The sequence below is a fragment of the Pholis gunnellus genome (genome assembly GCF_910591455.1).
Source record: "Pholis gunnellus genome assembly, chromosome: 15".
NCBI lineage: Eukaryota > Metazoa > Chordata > Actinopteri > Perciformes > Pholidae > Pholis > Pholis gunnellus.
Window position 1 is genome coordinate 4,578,115 of NC_136542.1, and position 23,588 is coordinate 4,601,702.

Here is a 23,588-nt window from a genome sequence, read left to right on the forward strand (position 1 = left end):
CTGAAGAAAGCAAAAAGTGGGGACCCATCAAATGACCGTCAAGGACACAATTGTTAATAGCAGTCATTATATTTAGCATCAGAGGGGCCAGATGCTGGAACAAGTTCAGAGAAAAAACAAATCCCTGCTCGGTTACTGTTACACTGAACAGACATGGCACTTTGGTTCTGCTTTACTTGACTTTTCCAGAATAATTTTCTTGGCGAGTGGTCTCACTTTGACTTAAAGATGAAGTTTCACAGAATGCTGCAGCTTTTTCATCAAGCCTTTCAACTTTATTCATTTATTTCCCTCGTTTATTTATAATGTTTTTACCATGTAAATGTTAGACATGAATGCTTTCATTCGCTATCATTAGCTATATAACACTGATAACCAAAGCTTCTAAAGTTGATATGAGAAAACAAACAGCCTCACAGAGCAGCATTAGCAGTCCATTAGCGTTATACTTCACTCTTGTTTAAGCTCTGTTTCGGTCTCTACCAATTCCTGAGGGAAAGATCTGCCTAAATCTGTCTGTTTGGTGCCAGCAGGTAGTGTTCAGTGAAGCATTTGTCCTCAACTAAAGAAATTCCTCTGAGCGACTAACACTCATACGAATCGATTAGTTGATTTAATCGACAAACTGAGTTTCTCCACAAGGAATCATACAAAAGCCCCATTGTGAGGGCTGAGACTGAACCCAAACACTGAAGTTTTGCACCATCAAACCAAAAGAGCTAAAATAGTTTGAGCTAAGAGGAACTGCAGAGTCGGGTGACAACTTTCACGTCACACACACGGTGATTTTGTTTCGAGTTGTTCGAGCAGCTTTTAGATTTCCATCTGCAGACATGCAGGTTAAAAAGAAGCACTGATACAATAAATAAAGTACTTAAAAGTGCAAAGCTGCTAAATTGCTATAGTGGAATCACATCTTTGTCCTGTAATCAATGATCATGTGGTCACTTAGCTGCCAGGCTGTATAAATGCAGTATGATGGGATGGTGCAGTGCAATCTCATTAGAAGAGATCTGGATGATTTACTGCCGCTCTCTGCAGGGTAACAAATTAGCGAGATGGGGAACTTTAATGTATTACCTTCCATACTAAGTGCCTGTAACGTACGAGAGCGGCTTCGACAAGGTGACTCGTCGTGTACCTGAAGCAGCAGCACTGTTTCTCGTCTGCCTCTCATCTCATGTACAGCTATCGTCTCTCACAGAGAAACCACATCAAAGGGCCCCTGCTCCGGGATCATCAGGCCTCTCCCTTTACCTTCTCCTGAAATAACCTCCCTCCACCTTTCTCTCCGCCTCGGCTTTCATCCACATCTGAGGATCACAGTCTTCTTTCAATAATTCAACACGCGCGAAGGCACCCTGTGACGTGGACTGAGGCCTAAACGAACCCACTCATGACAGACGGATGAAACCAGGATGCTAGGAGAGGATGCTAACTCTTTATGCAGGTTGATATAATTTCAAACACATTGGTTGATTACTGGCACATCCTCTCCCTCTCTGCCGGGTCTGGTTTATGAGAGCATGTCTGCTGGTCTGTTCTCTGTTAAATCTGTCTGGTTTTAGTTCTCATCTGTTCAGCATCAGCACCGTCTGAGGCGATAACTCCTGATATTTCTATGTCATCCCGGTGTGCTTAAAATATATATTTCTTATAAAAATGTTATTGAATTTACAAAGCAGTGTCCTGAAGAGATAGTTGCAGTATTCATACTCCAAACCTACATACTACTGCAGTGTTGAGAGAGCTCTGCAGGCTTTCTTTTTAAGTCTGTTTTCTTTGGCTCGATGAAAACAAACCATTTAAACTCAGGTGACACCAAATAACTGCAGCGAGATGCTAGAAAAATGCAGGTTCTGGAATACAACCAAAACCAGACGGTAAAAATGTTTCATTGAATTGACACAGATTTCACAAAAGTCCACATACAGAAGGGAGAAGCTCCGAGTTGATCAAATTGTTAAAATACTCATCTGAGTCCATTATATAAGAAGTGAACGTGGTCACTGTGACGTCACCCATCGGTTTGTGGACTACGGTCTTAAAACCTTGGGTTTGGCATTTTCGTCGTCGCCATCTTGTTTTTTTTGCAACCAGAATTGACACGAGAGGGTGGAGCCAAGTACAGATCGTTAAATAAGACTTTTTTAGGCGCCCGGAAGGTTACAACTAACTAACTGTGAAAGAGAGACAAAAACAGGGGCAACACCCAGACCTGTCAATCACAAGGTAGCCCCGCCCTAACACATACTCTGCTTTATGCTCTATTTTACTCTAAATGGGAACATAATTTATTAAATGAACATCATGCTGTATTGAAGAAGACTTTAAACTAGCGATTGAGACCATGTTTACAATGTTTACTGAGGTAACAAATCAAGTGAGAAGTGAGTCATTTACCCCTGACGGCCATTAGAGAGAATGAAAGTTTAAGGCATTGGCTTCACTTTTCAGACCCGGAGGTCGCCGCCTGGTTATTACTGTGTTATTACTCGCTACTGCTTTACAAGCCGATTTTCTGACTGACTTTCTATTTTTTGTTACACACTTTAGTGTATTTTAATGGCATTGTTGCTGACCTCTGACCTTTTGCAAACTTCACATGTGAAGTGCCCTGAACCTAGAACAACAATGACCTGAGGACAAACCACAGTCGGCTCTTATTCAACTCTTTCCTCGCGAGAGAACACTGCTGCAAAGATTGCGTGGGCAACGTCCTAACTCTGCTTAGCTTAAGTTACAGTATAACTGGATTTCAGCAAAATCTCTAAACTTGAGGGATGACAAGTAACCAAAAACTCTTGTGGACTGTTTACGAGCCCTGGCTCGGATACAATTTGGCAGTGTTAATCTTTTAAGAGCAAAATAAAAAAAATGTCACATTATTTCGGCCTAATTTTCCCTGCTTGACACTGAGCGTCATCTGATTTCCTGCAACTACACCTCGGCATTTGAGTAAAACACCTTTTTTTTTATGTTTCTGACGGTGTGTTCCTCACCTGATGTGAAAGTTTTGGATGTTGACATTCTTGTAGGGCGCAGTCTTCCTCTGGCACCACAACAGGAGGCCCTCTTTGGCAGATGTCTCTGCGGTCGGGGAGAAGGGATCATTGTGAAGTTCATGAAACTCTCAGGCTTTTACTTTGTCCAACTCTCGACTAATCCCCGTTTAGCGGTGGATTAAGTGGAGGTGAACGGGAATCATGTGCGATTGCTCGGGTGTTTCGTGCTCTCTTGTTTCCAGTGGATACCGAGAGGTGTCTGGTGTATTGTGTTGTCCCAAAACAGTTCAATTAAATACTTTAAAAACACGCTGCCCTCGAATCTAAAAGGTGAACAAAATCAATGCCGACCACTTCTGACATTTAAATTGGATTACATTTTAAGTGCATTATATAAGTTAACCAAGGAGAGGACCACAGCATGAACGTGTCCGCCTCCATAGGGAAAGAGCAGTCTCGGACTCATTCATATTCTAATACACATGCATTAGCTCGTCCAGTCTATAAGTGGCATTGTGCAGTTTTGTTTTTTTTAAAGCTCGGTGAGATGCGTGACAAAGGTCTTTGCGCTGAGACACTGTGTCAATGAAGTGTTTTCAATTGCAAATTAAGACAGCGAGCAGTTCTTTTCAATAAAGTGAATGAAGAAGAAGCGTGTGGAAATGTGCCCACACACACACACACACACACACACACCTTCCACAGAAATGTCTTGAATGGCGAAGCGGAGGATTATGGTCCAGATCATTCCCAGGGTCATCTTAGCGTTGCCATCTACGATCTCTGAAAGAAGGGCAAAGCAATAACAATTATATTTCAGGATTTACATATTCAGCATCCGCTCATAATCTATATTTTTCACATCGTTCTCGACATGTCTAGAAGCATTGATTTGGTCATTTCAAGGTAAAAAGCTGTCGAGATCTAAGGATGGGAGTGAATCCATGTTTCCCATTTCATACCCTCAGCCTCAACTGAACGTTGTGTTTATTGCTAATGTTTGCAAAAGAAATGAAGAAACCTCAAGAAGAGCAACCGACATTAGCTGTGAACTCTTGTTGGGTGTCTAATTAGTTTTAATAGCACTTAATAACTCTACTACGATGACTTCTTTTTTTAAATTACTGCTATGTATTTTAAAACAGTATGCTTTTTGAACACCTTTCCCAGGCCTTTGATATCCTGCAATCATATATTCTATTATTCTCCATACAGGCTCAGATTAGCTCACAGTGCTTCTTAAAGCTGAAACACTGAAGCTCTAATGAAGGAAACTTGTGACAATTTAGTTCAATAATTACAGCCTGGACTTGTGGGGCTGTCAATCAGTTAGTGGCTGTGAATGAAGTGCCTCTGTCCAGCCCCCTTTTTGTCGATAATGAAAATCCCCCTCAACAGGTTACCCTGTTTGACCTCCTTCAATAATCATTTGTTTCTCCCCGTAATCCAATAAGGAGCAGGGCACGAGCTCCACCGCCGCCCGACTGTGACGGACAAACTCGGACTGCGAGATGTCAGCCCGATGTATGCACATGTAACGCGGTGTGAAAGACGGCTCGGATCGAATTAGGGAGGCAGGAAAAAGTCGGGCGGTGTTGCTCGAGCTGACACACGCTGATAAATGTTGAGATTAGTCCTAATGAACATGACTGATCGACATGGGGGAGGAACACAAATCCTGTTAATTCCCTTTGAATGCAACCCCCCCAACCCCGCGCCTTCATCCTTCACCCACAACAAACCCCCTCCGATGAGTCGCACGGATCTGACCCTTCAGCTAGCCCCATCCTGACACCACAGCGAGCAGCGAGCTGGGCCGCTCCACCAGGAGGCTAATCTGTCTGGAATGCCGGTCTGGTTTAGGAGCTTTTATACCGGCCTCTGTGCACTGCAAAACAAATCTCCATCTTATCGAGAACTTTTTGTCCTTTTTGGAGGCGAAATAATTTGTTTTCTTCAGACAAGACTATTAAAAAGATTATCTTATGAGAACTTTGCCTTAATTAAATGTCTAAAATGGGCAAAATGATGGGTTTGATGATCAAATGATCAAAAGGCTGAGTAAATAATATTGTTTTAAGTTGCAGAGCAATGAGGCAAAGCTCTGGTTGGAGGAGGAGACGCTGCTGAGCTCTCCTCTTGCTGGAGCTTCTGACTGCAGGTCGAAGGCGGCAGCGCAGCCGGATCTTTTACTTACGTACATACATCTTATTGTGGCATCAGTATTAAATTGAGACTGTTTTATAACCAGTTAACACTTCCTCATAGTAATAACTTTAATAATAGACAACATTGACTTGATCGATAGATATTTGTGCCGCGTGGGCTTTCAAACCCAAACTGCATAGAGCAGGCAGGGGGAGAACCGTGAGGTCAAATATGTGAAATCATTATTTTATCGATCCACGTTTCATGAAAATGTAGCAGGATTAAGCACTAGTCAGCTGATTTTCTTTCAGTTACAGTTTAGGGTTTGTTAATGAAACATTTACTTATTTCAACTTGTTTGTGTGAGACAGTGAAAGACACAGAAAAAGCTTCTGATGGAGAGAGGAGAAAGGGTTGAACATTGGGGTTACAAAGGTCAGAGGTTGACCTTATTAGGTGTGTTAAACACGGATTTGACTAATTTACAAGGGATCATATTCTTTAAAGGGTCAGTTCACCAAAAATCTAAACATAACATAGTCTTCTCGATTACCCCTAGTGGTGCAGAAAGTGTTGGTTTACAACGGGCGTTCACAGGGAGGAACCTACATTTGTCAAAAGTTTTAATGAGGACTATTCTTTCAGTAAAAAGTAGTTCCAGCAGGAATCATCGACAGTCAGGTTCATGTATGATCCAGAGTAACCGGGATATTGTTTCTGGACAGGCAAGTTCCTGTTTGAGCAACAAAATAAATATATCTGAACGGCATAATACAACGAGGGGTAAGTAGAAAAATATGTATATTGACTGATGTGACCTTTTAAGAGCCTTTAAATATTGTTTTTTTCAGTGGACACATTTTGAAGTTTACGTTCACAACACACGTGTGCAAACTCCGTCAATTCCAGAAAACGCCAGAGGGCTGTGTGTGTGGTTGTGAAAGAGGGAGATAGATAGCGAGAGAGTGAGCGTTTACTCTGCTAAAGAGTTGTTTACTCTCCGATGGGAGGAGGACGGACATCCCCAAGTTATTCGGGCCAAACAATGAGCAGCCTCAGCCCCTGAGGGGATTGCTGATCCTGAGATCTGCTCGGAAAATGCAGCGCGAAGCACAACCTCCGCCGGAACACTCTGGAATAAGGATCTCATTAAACTGCACAGCAGCCAGCGGCACTGCCATGGTAACGAGAGAGAGAGAGAGAGAGAGAGAGAGAGAGACTACATTAGCCATAACAGGCAGAACAGTAGCTATTGATTTGGCTGATGGTCTAATTAAAACCAATAGGTGACAATCAGATGTAAACAGATTTAGAGAAGGTCAGGGGACTTTGTGAGAAATACCTGACCTTCATCTTCCGGCTGAAACGTCATTATAAGACGGAGATGCGGCATCACTCACCCTCGGCTCCGATCGACACCAGCTTCACTCCTTTGCCGGTGATGAAGTCGAGTGCTTTGTTAACGTTGGAGATCTTGTGGACTCTCATCTTGCCTCTCTCTGGTTTGGCCAAGCGTTCGCCTAGACGGGAAAACACGACAGATCGAGGAAATGTTTATTTATTTTAAAATAAATTATTATTTGTCCTGGAATGAACAAAACATTTTGTAGTTGTGCCAGGGCCCAACGCATAGGGTTGAGCGTTTTTCTGGAGCACAGATTTCCTCACAACTAGTAAAAGTGTTTCAACATTTTGTGACTTTACTTATTGTTTTAAAACAATTGTTTGACATTTTGGGTAATACTCTTATTCGCTTTCTTGCCGAGAGTAAGCTGAGAAGACACTCTTACATTTGTCTTATTTGTGGATTAGATATAACATGTCAGTCAGTGAGTTTTAAAAGGTGCTGGAAGGCATATCTTTTTTTACCTTTGGAGAGAGCCATGCTAGGTGTTTCCCCCTGTTTCCAGTCTTTGTGCTAAGCTAAGCTAACCGGCTGTTGGTTGTAATAAATGTGAACACATCTTTAAATCTGACGCGTGTATATTCATTTCTCCAATCAATTGTGATTTAGGGCAACTATCTAACTCCGCCTGTCATTCAAAATCACTCTTGACTGTAAAGATTGCACACATATATAAAGATGTTCCAACTTTTTACTGTTACTTTAATAAAACAGACATTAGAGAGTCGTATCAATCTTCTTTTTTACTTTTAGCAAGAAAGCAAGTATGTTTCCCAAAAAAATGTCAAACTCTTCCTTTAAGTCTGATCCTTCTATCCAAACTCAACATGTGACAGTGCGGTCGGTCCAAACTGTCTGCAGTCAGGTAATCCTGTTAAGTAAAACGCTGTTTACCTGAGATGACCTCGAGCAGCAGCATGAGTTTCAGTCCATCCCGGAAGTCCTCCTCGATGTTGTCGATCTGTGTTCCTGCTTTCCTCAGGTGAGAGTTACACCAAGCTGTAAACGTCTGTAGAGATGGAAGAGAGCGAGAACAAAATCATCAGTCACAGCACTTATACGCACACATAATCATATACTGTCCGTTTCTGCAGCAGCCAGCAGTCCATGAGTCCACACGAGCCACCCAGATGTTTGCTGGGTAAGCAACTGTGATTGTGATGCCTCCGGAGTTTCTTTATGTTTGTTCATACGGCAGTTATTAAATTTGCACCATTTTACAATCTGTTGACAGTGGCACCAGTCGAATGCGTCGCCACAGGCAGGATTATATTTAGGTCGGCAGCAGGTTATGAAGAAGTGAGATTTTTTTACCAACTGGAAGATGCAGGTTCTGTGCTTCAATGTTGAAAAACTCTAACACCTCTTCCTAACTGGACGCGATGCAAACAAGCGAACATCAGATTGTTGTAGTTTTTCCCAATGAAGATGTGTTAACCTGCTCCATGCATCATGCTCACATTGTCAATGCTATTGTTTATCAGGTCTAATGACTACCATGTTGACCATCTTAGTTTAGTGTGTTAGCATGATAGCATTGCTAATTAGCCGTAAACCAAACCAAAGCATTGGACAAAGTAAAACTCTCACGATGGCGCTCGAGGAAAAGTGAAGGGATTAAAGTTATTGCAACTCATTGTGAGGGAAACATGAATGTCTGAACCAAATTTAATTGCAATCCATCAAATATTTCCTGAGATATTTCAATCAAAACTACAAATGTCAACCTCTTAATGGCGCTAGATGAAGAGTGAGGGGATCACCAACGTCAGTAAGGTCTATCCTCTGAGAACCATGAATATCTGTAGAAAATGTCATGATAATCCAGCCAAAAGATGATATTTCTGTCTGGACCAAAGTGTTGGACCGGCCAACCAACAATTGGCCATCCATTGACTAATGCTGCTAATAAATCTGTGTTTAAGCTGTAAGCTCCATTTGTGTGTTTTTTGTAGCTGAACCAGGTCTGCTGACTAATAAATGAGTTTCCTGTTGGTTTATTCACACACTACCACCCCTTCATGAGAACCTTTCCCTATGATGCTAACAAGCTTACGTACTGCACTCTCTCCTTGGAGCCGCGGCACACTGGAGCATTGTGTACTGTATACAGTAGGTGTAGCAGGCCTTGGACTCTCTGGCATCGCTGGCATGCAAAGACGCTAACGGGAAACATCTGGAGCAGGATCTCAGCCGCCCAACAGGAGCTGGAGCTGAGGAGTGGGCCCGCCATGCACCCCGCTGTGAACACTTCTTTATGAGTTCCCCGGGTTAATTACACCCAGGGCCCGAAACGGCAACCACCATGTTTCCACCAGAGAGCCGAAGGAGGACCTCCAGGAGCAGAGCCAGGCGTTTATGAAAGCCTGTACTGTCCTTCGCTGGCCTGCCTTCAACGGCCGAGGGAACAAAAGCCACTTAAAAGTCACTGGTGAGCTGGTTTGGAGCACTCGTGGAACTTCCGCGATGAGATCACTCTGAGAACGGAGTGGCGTGAGGTTTACACGGCTATCAATAAACTCGAGAGACGGTTTTTCAGATGTGTGCGAGTTTGCTGGCATGCGGTGGGAGTTTCGACCAATGAAAAAGCCAAAAGGATACTGTGAAAGAGGTGGAGGGAGAAGAGCAGATTATATGGTGTTTTATCTCCAAGGGTAGAACTGACAGAAAAAGACCAGCTCTGAAGATTGATGTGCAACGGGCAGACACACGCCCCCAGACTATAAGATACTGTATTCCTCCGAGTTCAGGCATGATTTAAGTCAAGCTCCACCAAGCAAAAAGATATTTCAATTAATCCTAATCAATAGACTGGAGGCTTGCCAAACATTTTAAACGGTTGAGGCAGGGCTGTGGTGTCAGCAGCTAACGTGGATACTCTATAATTTAATCAAAGTGTTACGTTAAGGAGGTTTGCTGGCTCTGCAGGTTCACGTTCTCACAATGTTGAAGGTTTTTTTTTTTTGTTATCCAGGATGTCATTTTTTTGACAAGTGTCAGCCCCTTTTCTTTCTCTTCCCTTTTATGGTTCACTTTCCCACCACTTAACTTAACACAAACACCTGCAAGGAATGACAGAAGGGGAACTCAAAGCGCTGTTAGGGAGTTTTGCAAATGGCAGCAAGGGGTAACTGACCTTTAATATACTGATATCCTGTTAACACGTAATCAGTGAAACGCACACAGCCAAAGGATAGAAAGAGACGCCGTAATACAACAGTGTTTTAAGTAGATAAAATGAGCACATTTTTACTTAAAACTCCTGCTTAGTGAAGCCTTAACAGGACCAGACAGCTGAAAAAGTCAAAAGGCTTTGAGTCAACCCATAAAGAGCACAGTTGTGAAAACGACTAAAAGTTCACAGAAGGAATGTTAGCTTGTTAAATGTGCTGGAAGGAGGGTAAGTTTGGCTGCTCTGGGGCTGGGCGACAGGCCTCCTCCTGACAAGAATTAGCCGGCCCTCCTGCAAGTTCCTCTAACTCTCTGGGTCACTGTGGAGTTTTGGCAGCAGCTCACAGCAGCAGGCTGGCAGCCACCTGCACCGTCACATGACCCGCTGGCTGTGTTTTGGTCAACACTCACAGGCCCTTCAGGTGTTCTGGGGCTCTTGGCAGGTCACAACACTGAGTTACCGGTCCACTGGCTACAGCGGCAGATTAATGCATGAGCAGTCTAATCTCACTAAATCTACAAATCTATACATTGTGTGCAAAAAAAAAGTGTGAGAAAAAAAAAAGAAAAAAAGAAGTGGTCTGCACTTTGGAAGCCAGTCTTTGATGCTTTGAGAGTTTTGGGTTCTTTTATTTGATTTGGGGAAGTTAACTTTCATGCCAGCTAAGTTACCCCAAGTAGAGGTAAATATGCCAAACACATTGGTTTGTCCTCTTCCTAAAAGCCTTTTGTTTAATAAGGTTAAAGGTGAAAACATACTGTGCAAAAATACAACCAAACAACTTACACTGAAGTTGCCAAACATAGTGTTAGAACAACTTAATTGTCTGATCCAACAGTATTTCATCATCAAACCTGTACTACAGCCTACTCCTCTTGTCTCTATTAACCCTAAAATGTCTTATATTTGATTTTTCACAACTACTTTAAAAACTCTTATTGTTAATCATGGTGGGTGTTACCACCTTTGCGATGCCTACTTGCATGAGAAATATGCTCCCACAGGATTGTTAGTTTAAAGATAGTTTGGTCTTCTTGCTGCTTTCCCGAGCAGATGCACTGGGACGCACTTAAACCAGAAGTCGGGAATACCGACTCGGCTTCCGACTTGCAATATGTTTTTAGCATTAGTTAATGAATAGCTTGGGACGGTCAGTGACGACAGGACCACTGGGCAAATCTTTTACACATGACTCTAGTTTGCCTTTGTAACTCAGCACAACATGATTGTTGTGATGAACGGCTGAAGGAGCTACCAGAGAAAAACGCCCCCTGAGAGTTGTGTTGTCATCGGTTGCCATCGCTCCAATCAAGCTGCTGCCGTTGTGTTTTCCCTGTGTGCTGGGCCAAAGTATTTATAGCCAAAGGAGGTGGCGAGATGTGTAGCATCATCACAAACATGTAGTGACACTTCGTTCATCATGTACTCTTACAGTATCATCAGATAAAGTGTAGGCAACGATCACCTGTGAGGATTATTGTATTTAAGACGTTTTTTATCTTAATCGGACAGATTTTCTACTTCTGTACAATTTTGGAATTTCCTCAACTTCCAGGAATTACTTTTGCCAAACGTATTTAACACAATATCAACATCAACACGTAGAGATGATGACCCTAAAGATCGTATCGGGGTCGTATTTAAATCTCAGTAAAAATCGGTTTCCTTCTTTGCTGTATTCTAAAGACTTTACAATCAGTGTGTTTGTAGTTCCAATAACTCCAACAGAGTGAAACGTCTTCTCTCTAGCGGATCTCGAACCTCCCAATTAAACTTCCATTCATATCAATAATTTAAGTTTATAAACTTTTGGAACCAGGACCTCCTCCTCTATTTGGATGAAGAAGGTGTGTCTGATTAAAAAAGTCTACAGCTGTTCAATGTGTCAGATGCAGATGTTGATATTTAATCAGCATTAAGTGAGTATTGGATCGGGGTTGGTATTAGCGATATAAAAGGACTCCCCTATTAAGAGCACAAGTGAGCGTTTTCCCAAGTTGTCTCGAAGCTGCATTGCTGCTGTTGGTGGAGAAATCCATCTCTCTGCCTCTTTTTCAATAGATTTCTATCTGTATAATTGTTCAAAGGTGGGTGCAAAATGGCGGGTTTGGTAACTGCTCTTAATGGGACTGCCACAAAACGTCTACCTATTGTCTTGGATCAACTATAAAAGAATGGAACCCAGTTTTAAAACAGCAAAACAGACGCCAGGGTGTGATGCACATCACGAACAGCTGTTAGATAGTGTGCGAGTGTTTCCAAAGCATCAGAGCAGCTTACAGACTCTTTGTTGTATAAATACAGTACTTTACTGTGTGTAGTGTGTGCCGTACGAGCCCCGTGAACTCTATGTGATCGTGTTCTCCGCGTACAATTTGTGTCCGAGCCGTTATGTGCTGTGAATCTCTGTAAGCTGTTAAAATGTCTGCTCGAGAGTCCCGGAGACCAGTTCCTGCTCATCAACAACGTGCCAGTGAGAATCATTCTCATAGCTGTGACTTAAACACAGTCTGTTTGGGCTTCAGTACAACACGTCTCGTAACGGAGCAAAGTGAAAGCACGACTGACTGACTGACTGTCTGTCTGTCTGTGGGTCTGCAGGAGGGTCGTAAATGTCGAGAGCCCTTCTGCTCTCGTCTGCCTCCTCCTTCACTCGTCTCAGCCTCCCAGAGCCGAGGCGGGCTGTAAAAACAACGGGGGTCAAGAGGCAGAGGAATCTGCTCCGCATCAGTTTTAGGGAAAGTTGCCAGTCAGCGTCATTACGGCAGCATTTCTCCCATGGCAACTACCGAACGCAAAGCTCAGCAAACGAACTACCCGAAGAGACAACTCGTGGGTTTTACTGCATTTCTACGGACAGATTTCTCAGACTGCCAGAACGTATTTATTCACAGATTATCATTATATCATTTAGTTTATTACATTCCCGTCACAATTTTCTAGAGGCCAAGGTGATGGAGTCCAAACCCAAATATTTAATATGCAATAATATAAAAACACAAGAAGTCTTAACATTTGAGAAGCTGAAACTTGTGGTTGTTTGGAGTTATTTAATTAGCAATATAGTTAAAGGAATAGTTCAACATTTTTGGGGAAATACACTTATTCATGTTCTTGCAGAGTTCGATGAGATACCACCCATCACCACCTATGTCTGTGCCAGCAGTCAGTTAGCTTAGCTTAGCAACTGGCACACAAACACTTTTCATATATTCTAGATGTTCTGTTTTAAATGGAAAGCAGCTTGTTGTTGTTGTTGTTGCTGTGGTTCTGATAGAGATGACATTTTAACTTGATCTTAACAGATTTACCACCATGACGTGTGACACGTTTAAAAACCCAAGATATAGCGAGGAAGTGAACTAATCGTGAAATGAAACACTGACTGTCGGCACGAGTTATTACGCAGATTAAAAAAGAGGTAAAGTAAACTTTCTCTGCATGTACTGAACCACCTAATCTCAATACATTCTGATAATGAAAAAAACAGCTTCCTGACACGTAAAAGGAACCTCAAACCCATCACGTACAGTTTTCTTCTGTTGAAACTCTCTCCTGTTCCCCCCCCCCCACCTCTCACTCCGCTCCCAGCCCCCAGCCCCCCCCACTCCATTAATCAACCTCAGCTAGGAAAATATTTCCTGCTTCTCTGCCAGGTCCATATTAGTACAATCCTTTAACTGAAACAAGCCAGCTCATGAGTGCGAGCCCCTGCCATATCCGAACACACGGGCAGGCCGACAAGTCTAAGGCCGAGAGGAAAGGCAGATACAGCTGGCAGAGCGTCCGACACAGGAAGGCGGTTTTCAACACCGCCGCCAGTTTCTGCAGCCTGAGCCTCCAGCTCAGGGTACCGGAGGGCCTCTCATGTCCCGGTGAAACCCCACAAACAGGCAGAAAAATGTCTACATCTTTCCAGCGTCTCCCCCGAAGAAGCAGAAGAGAGGAGGTAGAAGAGAGGGGGGGAAAAAAACCCATTTCTCTTTAGAATCAAATCCACAACATTAAATCCTAAAGCCACCCACGGCTCGAGCAAAATTGAAAACTCGTCCGGATGAGTTGAGGAGGGAAACGGGCCTCTGAGATTGTCGTTTCTCGGCTGTTAAGTCTATTTCGGCTGCCTTCGCCTCACTCGGGATCGCGGGGGCCAGAGAAAGTGCTGGTGGAAAGAGTTTTGCGGTGCCAGGAAAACAGAGCTGCTAACTGCTACGGCACCTTCCTCCCTCTCAGACTCCCAGATGATTTCCTGATGTGTGATGGATCGTGGGCTTCGCGCTCAACCAGACGAGTTCACCGAGAGCGCGCCATGATATAAAATTGCCCTCCTGGAGGGAGGGGGGTGCAGGGGGGGCTGTGCATGCCTTGCTCAAGGGCGTGTGAATGGTAAACGATACAGGCATTTGGCATGTATTCTTGCAAAGACTTTCCAGGATTTACTCGTGGGATTATTTGCAGAAATCTTTTGCGATAAATTCGACATGAATTTGCGCTCTTGACGAATAAGCTGTCTTGAGAGTGCTGACTTTTAAGGGAATGGAGAGCAGGAGTCTCTACAATGGAGAACGCTATTGTAGCTAATTACTTCATTTGAGTTGCCGGTATATAGACAGGTGCTATATTTAAACACAGTCCTGGAAGTCACACTAAAACAAAAATCTGCCTCTTTAGACCTGCACAAATATGTAGAATTGTAACCAAGAAAAAAAGCTGCACAGAATACACATTTTGTAATCCAACGCGTCCAACCTACATACCACTCGTCATCTGGAGTTTGTCAGTGTTGCCATGACAATAAGTAAATCTTAAAAGTTCGCCTGTTGTTGTAACTTTTGACACCTACCGCAACGTGACTGAGCCAGAAACAGAATAACTTGATTTGTGATGCCTCAACTTGGTGCATAAACATAAACAAAAACTTCCAAAACAAGCTAGAAAAGTGCAGGTGTTGAAAAAAAAAAAAAAAAAGATGTGATGATGCTCACATTCCTGACAGCGGTGTGTCAGCTGATATAGATACTTGTAAGATCCTAAAATAAAAATGAGCTGTCATCCAGAAAAAGAACCGAGAGGGGGGAATCAGAATTGACACTGAAAGTCTGGCGGACTGAAGAGGATTCGGGGTTCTGCTTCCTTCAGTTCAGAGAGAAGACGCTCGGTGGACGGAGCAGACGTGAGCTGCTGTCTGGATGCTCTGCAGACAGATCGCTGTGCTGGGGCTCCGTGCATCTGGCAAGCAGAGAGACTCCGAACGCAAATTCCACCTCAGCAGTTGAGTGGGACGCGAGAGAGCAGAGAGGCATGATGCATAGTCTGAGAGGGCAGAACAACTACTGTACATGATGAAGACTAATACATAAATATTCCTGAGGCAGTGTTTTCCCAGCATTATCTGAGCATTATTAAGCTTATATATCATATATTTTATATGCAAATAAGCACTTAACTTGTATAAGGACAGCATTCTTTACTGCACATTTTCCAAACAAAATCAGTTACTTTCAATGAAATTGGAGCAATCAGGAAATCCAAACCAAAGCTTTGGCATTGGGCTGAATTTCTGTGAACTCTGACATGTGAATCTGAGCAATCGACTGCAAAACCGTCTCAACAGAACTGACTTTTGAGCTGAACGGAGAACCATCCACCCGTCACGACATCACCATGTTTCCGTCGCCTGTTTCGTGAGGACGCAAATGAGTTTTGTCGTGCAATTCTCTGACCGAGACTAAATCATAGTACAGCATCACATAAAACGGGTAACAACAGGGCGCAAAACTGCCATTTGGCTGTGCACTCTTTTTCGACCACAAACTGATGCATTGCTGAAACAATGGTATGAGGCTTCTACGAATCACCTCCTACGGTGGCTCAGAGCGGACAGAAATAATGCATTGTATACCCACAGTTTTTGTTAAAGGGTTATTTCATTTTCTTTTTACATTTTAGGTCTTATTTTTGTATTTTCAGCCATCACTCCTATCAGTAATACTAAGATTATACGCACCACATCACCATCTGTAGTTAATATGCTTTTTGCTAAAATAAAGTGGTTTAGATAATCTGCCTACACAGTCGGCTTGTTTACAACCTGCCAGATCGTTTGGCCGCTCATGTTTCCTGCCCTGGTGGAGTTTGTTGTCATTCAATATTTTCACAAGCGATGAAAAATGATGGCCAATGTTGCAATAAACCAGGATATTCGATATCTTTCAATGGTATTTTTGGGGTAATAAACGTGTGGCCCTGAGACAGGCAAACACAAGGAGATCGACTTACATCCACGAAGACAACCCAACACGTAGAGGTTTACACCTCGAGCCCAAACAGCACGACAACGCTGCACTAAAAACACCACCGCTCCATCCGCCCTGCTCAGAGTGAGTCATGGACACAACAATGTGACCTTTCTGCCTCCTCAACCTGCTGGAGGGATGAAGGGGAAATCTCTCTCTCTCTCTCTGTGTCTCTGTCCCTCTCTGTGTCTCTCTCTCTCTCTCTCTCTCTCTCTCTCTCTCTCTCTCTCTCTCTCTCTCTGTCTCTCTCTCTCTCTCTCTCTCTCTCTGTGTCTCTCTCTAACACAGGAAGGACAGGAGTCTGAGGACCTGCCAACTAGCAAGGGGAGTACACTGAAAGGGTCAAAGGTCATCGTTCATCCCCCTCCGTCTCCTTCCTCTAAAGCTCACTGGAGAGTACAGCCTGAACACACACACACACACACACTTTCTCAGGCTCCAAAAACAGTAGAAGAGGCTCAGCTGAGGCTGCCAGGCCAATGTCTTAGTGTGTGTGTGTGTGTGTGTGTGTGTGTGTGTGTGTGTGTGTGTGTGTGTGTGTGTGTGTGTGTGTGTGTGTGTGTGTGTGTGTACAGAGGAGGACGGACCGTTGTACTGGCTCACTGCAGCTGGTCGGGTTTGTTGAACTGACACTGTCAGTATAATTATGGCTCACCTTATTCAGAGTTGCTCAGATGGACGTCTCTGTTTCCACCACGAATTTGGCTGAAGTTTCTAGCTATTCGTGTCGATATGAAACAAAAATATACCTTTTTTTTAACTTTAGTTTATATTACCAAGTTTCAACCCTTTTTTTAAATTCAACAAATTCTGAAACTGCTCAATGCAGCAGCATTAAAAACAGGAAGTATACCAAATAAAAAAATAGACAATCAGGTGAAATCAGGAAGTAACTGTAAAAAAAAGAAAGAACACAAGCCTAAAGAGGTGACCAAGCATTCTGCTAGGACGAACCTCTTGTTTTCATGAACGATTCATTTTTTTTCTCGATTAATCGATTAGCTGTTTGGTCTATAAAACGTCTATTTCCCAGAGCAAAAGGTGTCATCAATATCTTTTTTGTCCAATCAACAGTCCAAAATCCAAAGACGTTCAGTTTGACAAGATATGAACGATGCTTCATTAATTACTGAACTTTACATTTTGGCGGCCCTGTAAAGGACTCAGGGACTTTTCAAACCCATAGGAATTTAATTTGGATTTTTAGTGACGATCTCAAGGTTTCCAACTATAGCAAACATGTCACACTGACTCCACATTTAATATTAATCAACTTGGAAACAAAATGTCTAGAATTTTCAATTTCATTCACAAAAAAAAAATGGCTGAATTGATGAAGCTGTTGACAGTGTTTTCTTTCTTGCATTGTTGTTGCCCTTATCTCATCTCAGTTCAGACCCCCCCTCCCCACACACACACACACACACACACACACACAAGAGAAGTGGAAGCGTTCTTTCCTCCAGCTTGCAGTCATGATGGAGTGCGACAGTCTCTCAGGTGCAGCATCCACCCAACTAGGCACTCAAACAGGCTGTTACTGCAAACTGCCGACTCAGCACAGCCATCCCATTACACTTATCTATCGCCTTGGCTGCTGCTGCTGCTTCAGCGTGCGCGCGCGCACACACACACACACACACACACACACACACACACACACACACACACACACACACACACACACACACACACACACGCACACACTCACACACGCACACACGCACACACGCACACACGCACACACGAGGGCGAGTGTGTGGAAGAAAATGCACCCCGGAGCGTGAACACAGAAAATAAAATATGCTAACACAGACACACACATACAGCTTCTCTGCATGCAGCAAATACACTTCCATCACGTGCACTTGCACACGTGCATGCAGACACACAGCTCGTGCTGACGGAGCATGCGAGACGGCCAAAAAGTGCAGATTGACAAAGAATAGCAGCCATTGTTACCAGTCCACTGATATTTACTCTCTCGTGGCCTTGATGCATATTCATGTGTGTGTGTGTGTTACAATGAGAAGTCAAAGAGTGGTAGTAGCTCTTTCCTCAGCCGAGTTCGTTTAACAAAGAGCGGCTCGTCTGTGAAAATGCCGCAGAGCACCCAACACTGGGCGGTTGCCATGACAACCAACACAAGCCCGGAGACCCGCAAACAAACAGCTTGGCTCTTAAAAACCCACGAACACGAACACGGCTCCCCAAGCGCTCACACACACACACACACACACACACACACACACACACACACACACACACACACACACACACACACACACACACACACACACAACACACACCCCACGCAACACAAGTTTACTACCACGAAAACGTCTGTGAGAGCTCGCCCGGACCTTAAATTCAACGACTTTCAAGGGAGGGTTTGGTGGAACTCAAGGATCTGTAATTCAAGTAATCTTACAAGCATTCTGACTCAAATATCCATCATGTTTGGGTTTTCAAAAGGATGTCATAGTGGTATTTCCAGTTGTGTGTGTGTAACTACATACATTTAATTAAATATCAAAAGTACATGTTATGCATAATAGCCCCTTTTAGAGCGTTATATTATTGATGCACTGAACTGAAGCAAATATTACTTCACTGTCCTAAATCTATTATATTGAATTACGTATTTTAAACTGATCATACTGTTTGTTTTGTATGTGACGGCTCTCATACAGCGGTTACACCCAATAACGCCGTCTCCACTCACGGCGGCGGCGCGAAAACGTGGAGCAAACCTCCAGTTCCCCCTCAGGAAAACTGTTAGCTCTGTCAGAACTGCTGTTTGCACCGTTAGCATCGTTAGCTGTGAGCTGCAGGCCTCTTTAAAGTACATTTTGACGATAACTGTAGTATTACTTCATTTCAAGGAATCCACCACCACTGAAAACAAAGTACTCTTCATTTTATTTTTTCTCACATCTGAGGATTTTCAAGCTCCAGCGATGTTTCATCTCCTGCGTTAAGCTTCCTTATTTGGTGGCAAATGTCTAACTGAACACGACACAAGTTGATCAGAGATGAAGCACTTCTGCTGATCTCACAACACACAAATTGGATGCAAATCCATGTGCAGATGTTATTCAAATAGAGCCCAGGCATCAAGGAACACGTCAGTGTGAACATGTATCTCTCTGCTTCACCGCTTTAAAGCGCGAGTGTCCCGCTGCACAAAGGCCAGTCTGTAGAGAGCCCTGTTCTCTGTACTGCAAGAGTCCAAACCGACGCTGCAGCTCGGCTTTATGGTCCTTAACAAACACGGAGCACTGTATAGACCTGAAGTTCTACTTCAATATTATCAGCCCAATGTAGATTGTTGGCAGCCAGGGAAATTAAGTAAAGTCAATTCTAAAGACAGCACGTCGATTAGAAAGTTGTTTATTAGATGTAATAAATGAAACTTTACAACAGAACCTTATTCATAAAGATGGACAGATGGATCTGCACAAGAGAAAAGGGATTTATTTTTTCCCTTAACTGGAATAAAGTTGCTTCACAGCGACTCAGCACAGCCGTAACTCCTGAGTCATGCAACAGTCAGATGCCAATCTAAACAGTATGACGGGAAGTACAGTGGCCTATTCACCCGAGTCATAACACAGTAGTCATGAGTCAGCTCCAGCTCGGTTTGCCCGCAGTTGGTAGTGTGATGGGAAGTGTGCGGCCCGGTCGAGGTGCCGCGTTGTGCCGGAGCAGCATTTTTCCCACTGCTGACCGTCACCTGACTCGAGAGAAATGCTGAGCTGGGAGCAGCGACACTGCCCTGGAACAAAGCACGCTTTCAACACATTTACACATCGAGTATACTAACTGTTAACGCCGGTGTACCCATGTGCTACGTTTCCATCCACCGGGATGGATATTATCAGGAGCAGAAGCAATATTTTCTGTTAAAAACAAATACACTTCCTGTATCATGGAAAAAGATCATTCATTCTGATGGTGTCCATAAAACGACTTAAAAGATATTCTATGTTTTCTATACCCAAGTACTCAGATCTTTTACTCAAGTAAAAGTGTAAAAAATAAAATCCTGCATTCAAATCTTCCTTCAGTTAGAGTATTGCCGTCAAAACAGACGCAGAAAGGCCCATTTCAGATTAATGTATATTTTATTATAATAACTGATGAATGAATGTGTTCATTTCTTTAATGTTGAAGCTGCTAACGGTGGAGCTCATTCTATATTCTTTTAACTTTAACCTGACCAGAACACAGAGGTCCGTCTGTGCCCAGGTTAGATGTGGTATCTCGTCTCTGGCAGTCCGTTTATAGACAAAGTGTTTCACATCAGTTTGTGTTAAATGGTTACCAACAGCGTAGGAGGGCGTTTGATGTTTTATGTGTAAAAGGCCTAAGTTATGTTTTCTAGCTCGAATGTAGAAAATGGATTGTTTTTCATATTTGTGTTGACATTGTTGGACTTTGTTTGAGGTGGTGTATTGTATGCGTTCTCTCTGTCATTATCTCTGTCATTGCTCCAGCTTGTTATGTCTGCCGTGCCTTGTAAGCCCATGTGAGCTGAGCACCTCTTGGGGATTGTTGCTTTGGCCTCAGAGTCGCTTATACGTGGGGATCCAAACACAAAAATAAATTAAACTTCCCGAACACCAGTTCCACATGTGAGTCAAAGAGAGAAGCGGTAACATTTTCAGTTCAGCAAATAAACGTCACATGAAAGCCGGTTTCAGGAGAGACGAGCATCCAGGTGTCACATCAACTGAAACCTTCATCACAAGGGACCGCGGACACTTTACTTCCTCCGACCTCAGCGAGAAAAATGTTTCACAGAATTATCATGGTGTTCTGCAAGAGAACTGAAAATACACTGAATGAGTCACTACATATGCTCTATGCCCAGCACCACTAGCCATATCAACACAGAGAAACGGTAGACCAATCAGAGCCTTGTATGCAGGATTAAGAATAGGGATGATATATTTCTACAGTCTACATGTAGCTGCATCCACAAAAAGGATTGGTGACAATCAAACGTGGATGAGATTGATCGACACAGCTGTAGAGGTTGTTCTAGATCCACTGTCTGAGTTGTGTTAAGTTACTGCTGATGAAAAAAAACTGATTTACAAAATCTGTTCTGCTTCTACCCCCATTAAGAGAAATCTGGTCAATATGCATCATTTGATATTGAGAAGAGATGCTGGAGGATCTGTCAGAGTTCAGCTCTGCGAATGAATGATGGATGGATCACACCGTTTGTGTTGCAGTAATTAGTCGGAGCAGCACATTACTTCTTTTCTTCTGGAAGAAGAGTCACCTCAGGTGGACCGTTTCTTTGGGGAAACCGTGTGCAGCTTGGACTATTTTAGGAAAGTGGAATATTCAGTTTTCTATTCATGCCAACCAACAATAGAGGCCATGTTGCAGGGTGTCGAAGGTGCACAGTAGCAGATTCACCTAAATACGACCCGAGCTACATAGTGACATCACTTTTAAGGTTGTGAAAGGGAACAGTATTTTGTGCGGTGCAAAGAAAAATCTTGCGGGCATCTGTGTTTGTTCTCTGGCTTCTCTGGGCTGGATCAGTGGAAGGTCACAGAGGTTGTAATTATGACGGGCGAGAAGGAAGCTCACGGGCAAAGTCATGACGAATCGAAGAAGAAGAAGAGCTCTCTGTTGAGCTCATTGCAGCCTTTCCGAGTGAGCCACAGCTACAAACGAGCGGCTAAACCGGCTGCTTTGGCATTGCTGCAGTCTTTACCCCACCAGTTTGTGTCCGTCCACCAGCTGCAGCACCTGCCAGCACTTCACACAGCTCAACTCGGCCACCCCGCCGCTCTGCCAAGGGCTCTCCACTACAACAAGCAGCAGGCCGGCTCTGCACCTTGTGCCGGGTTACCAGGGCTGGGGGCGGTCCAAGGGGAGGTGTCTGTTACAACTTGTAATGAGATCTGCCACGAGCACTTCACGCTGCTGTTTACCGTCGCAAATCAAGTGACGTCGGGAGCGTGCAGACTAATCCTGCAGCTATGAAACAAAGTAGTGCAAAGGGAAAAGAGATGTAGGTCAGCATCTTCTGCAGAGTTTAACTGTGCGGACCGTCTCACAAACAGCACACAGAGCCATTGGCCCGCGATGCAACTTGCCTTCAGGGAGTCGAACTCCAACTGATCACGAGCGCAGACGGAATCGGGCGATCGATAGCAGCCTCTGATTGAAAGTCAGACGTTCAATACTTGTCCCACTTTAGAAAAGTGGAAGAGTGCAGCAGAACAAATAGCCTCTGGCCTCGTGGGTCCATCCGAACACAAGGACTCAAGGACTCACCAACACAGATTGATAGATTGATCGATTTCCAACATTATCATCAATTCCAGGTCCACAACATTGGCTTCATCTCCTTTCTGTGCACTCTGTGGCTTTAATCGGCCTTCTACTCACTCCTTGCCTGCAACATTGGCCACCTAGGAAGGCTGATTCACCACATTGAATTTAACTCCCTCTGAATTAGACTTAATTGCCTGCAGTGTAAATAAAACCCCCAAGAAACATCCCGTCTTCATTGTTCAAATGCTGCAATTGCCTATTTATTACACACTGAGCAAATAATAGTGACGCGCCACACTGTGCGCAGTGTAAGTCAGGCGGCTTCCTGATAAGGCTGGAGGGAGATTTCTACGCTGAAGCAAGGAAAACACTTTTTCCTTTCATCCATCGCCGCCCACTCAGTCACATTGTGCAGACGGGGGGCAGAGAGACAGAGAGAAAGAGCAAAAAATAAAGGGAAGATTGGGGGGGAAACTGATGAGAGAGGAACAATCTCTGGCATAGGAAACGTTTTTAGTACTTTTGTTTTTACAGGTCTTAATGTTTTTCACTAATTTACATAACATAACAGCGTTTTAACCTCCACTTAGTCTGTGACATGAAAGCTCTCACAGTTCCACTCTCCAAGAGTCGACTTAACTCGTCCGGAGGGGGGGAAAAACTCTTGTACCGCATGGGAAGTGATGCGTTGATAAGTTTCCGGCATAAGCAGCGGCTGATTTTGGATAAACAGCAGAAGAAGAGGGTAATTAGTGTGAGCGGTGACGGCCACCAAAGAGAAGTCAAACATAAATACGTCCAAACGTTACGCTCACTTCTTGTTGAAACATAATTTCTTGTTTTCTATTTCCTTCGATGTTTGGGAAATGGTTTTATTTGCTTTCTCGCAGAGATTTAGATAATAAAAACAACAACACTTATATCTGTTAGTTGAATATGAAGCCGCAGCCAGCAGCAGGTTAGCTTAGCTTAGCATAGAGACTGAAAACGGAGGGAAGCAGCTAGCATGGCTCTGTCCAAAGGTAATTAAAAAAAGTAAAATCAACCTCCTAGCATCTCTTAAGTTCACTGAATAATAGATTATATGTTGTTTGTTTAATCAGTGTAAAAGTGTAAAAATAACAATTAGCTCTTTAAGCTAAGCTAAAGAGCTGCTGGTTTTAGCCTTATATCTAACAGACAGACTGGTATGGATGCCTTAAGAATCTGTTGACTGGGCTATTAGTAAAGTTATGTCATTACTTTAAATATGCAAGTGTAAT

The 23,588-nt window shown here is 43.5% G+C and overlaps 1 protein-coding gene across 4 annotated transcripts in view; it reads right to left on the reverse strand.

The window, feature by feature from the left end:
- Positions 1–23,588, reverse strand: part of actn1 (actinin, alpha 1) — a 49,275-nt gene that overhangs the window by 18,419 nt on the left and 7,268 nt on the right. For all 4 annotated transcript variants that reach the window (XM_079174373.1, XM_079174370.1, XM_079174369.1 and 1 more), the window contains exons 2-5: positions 7,453–7,567; positions 6,554–6,673; positions 3,702–3,788; positions 3,003–3,090 (exon numbers count right to left, since the gene is read on the reverse strand). In XM_079174373.1, coding sequence (XP_079030499.1) covers positions 3,003–3,090; positions 3,702–3,788; positions 6,554–6,673; positions 7,453–7,567 — 410 coding nt within the window. The remainder of the gene's footprint in view (positions 1–3,002; positions 3,091–3,701; positions 3,789–6,553; positions 6,674–7,452; positions 7,568–23,588) is intronic.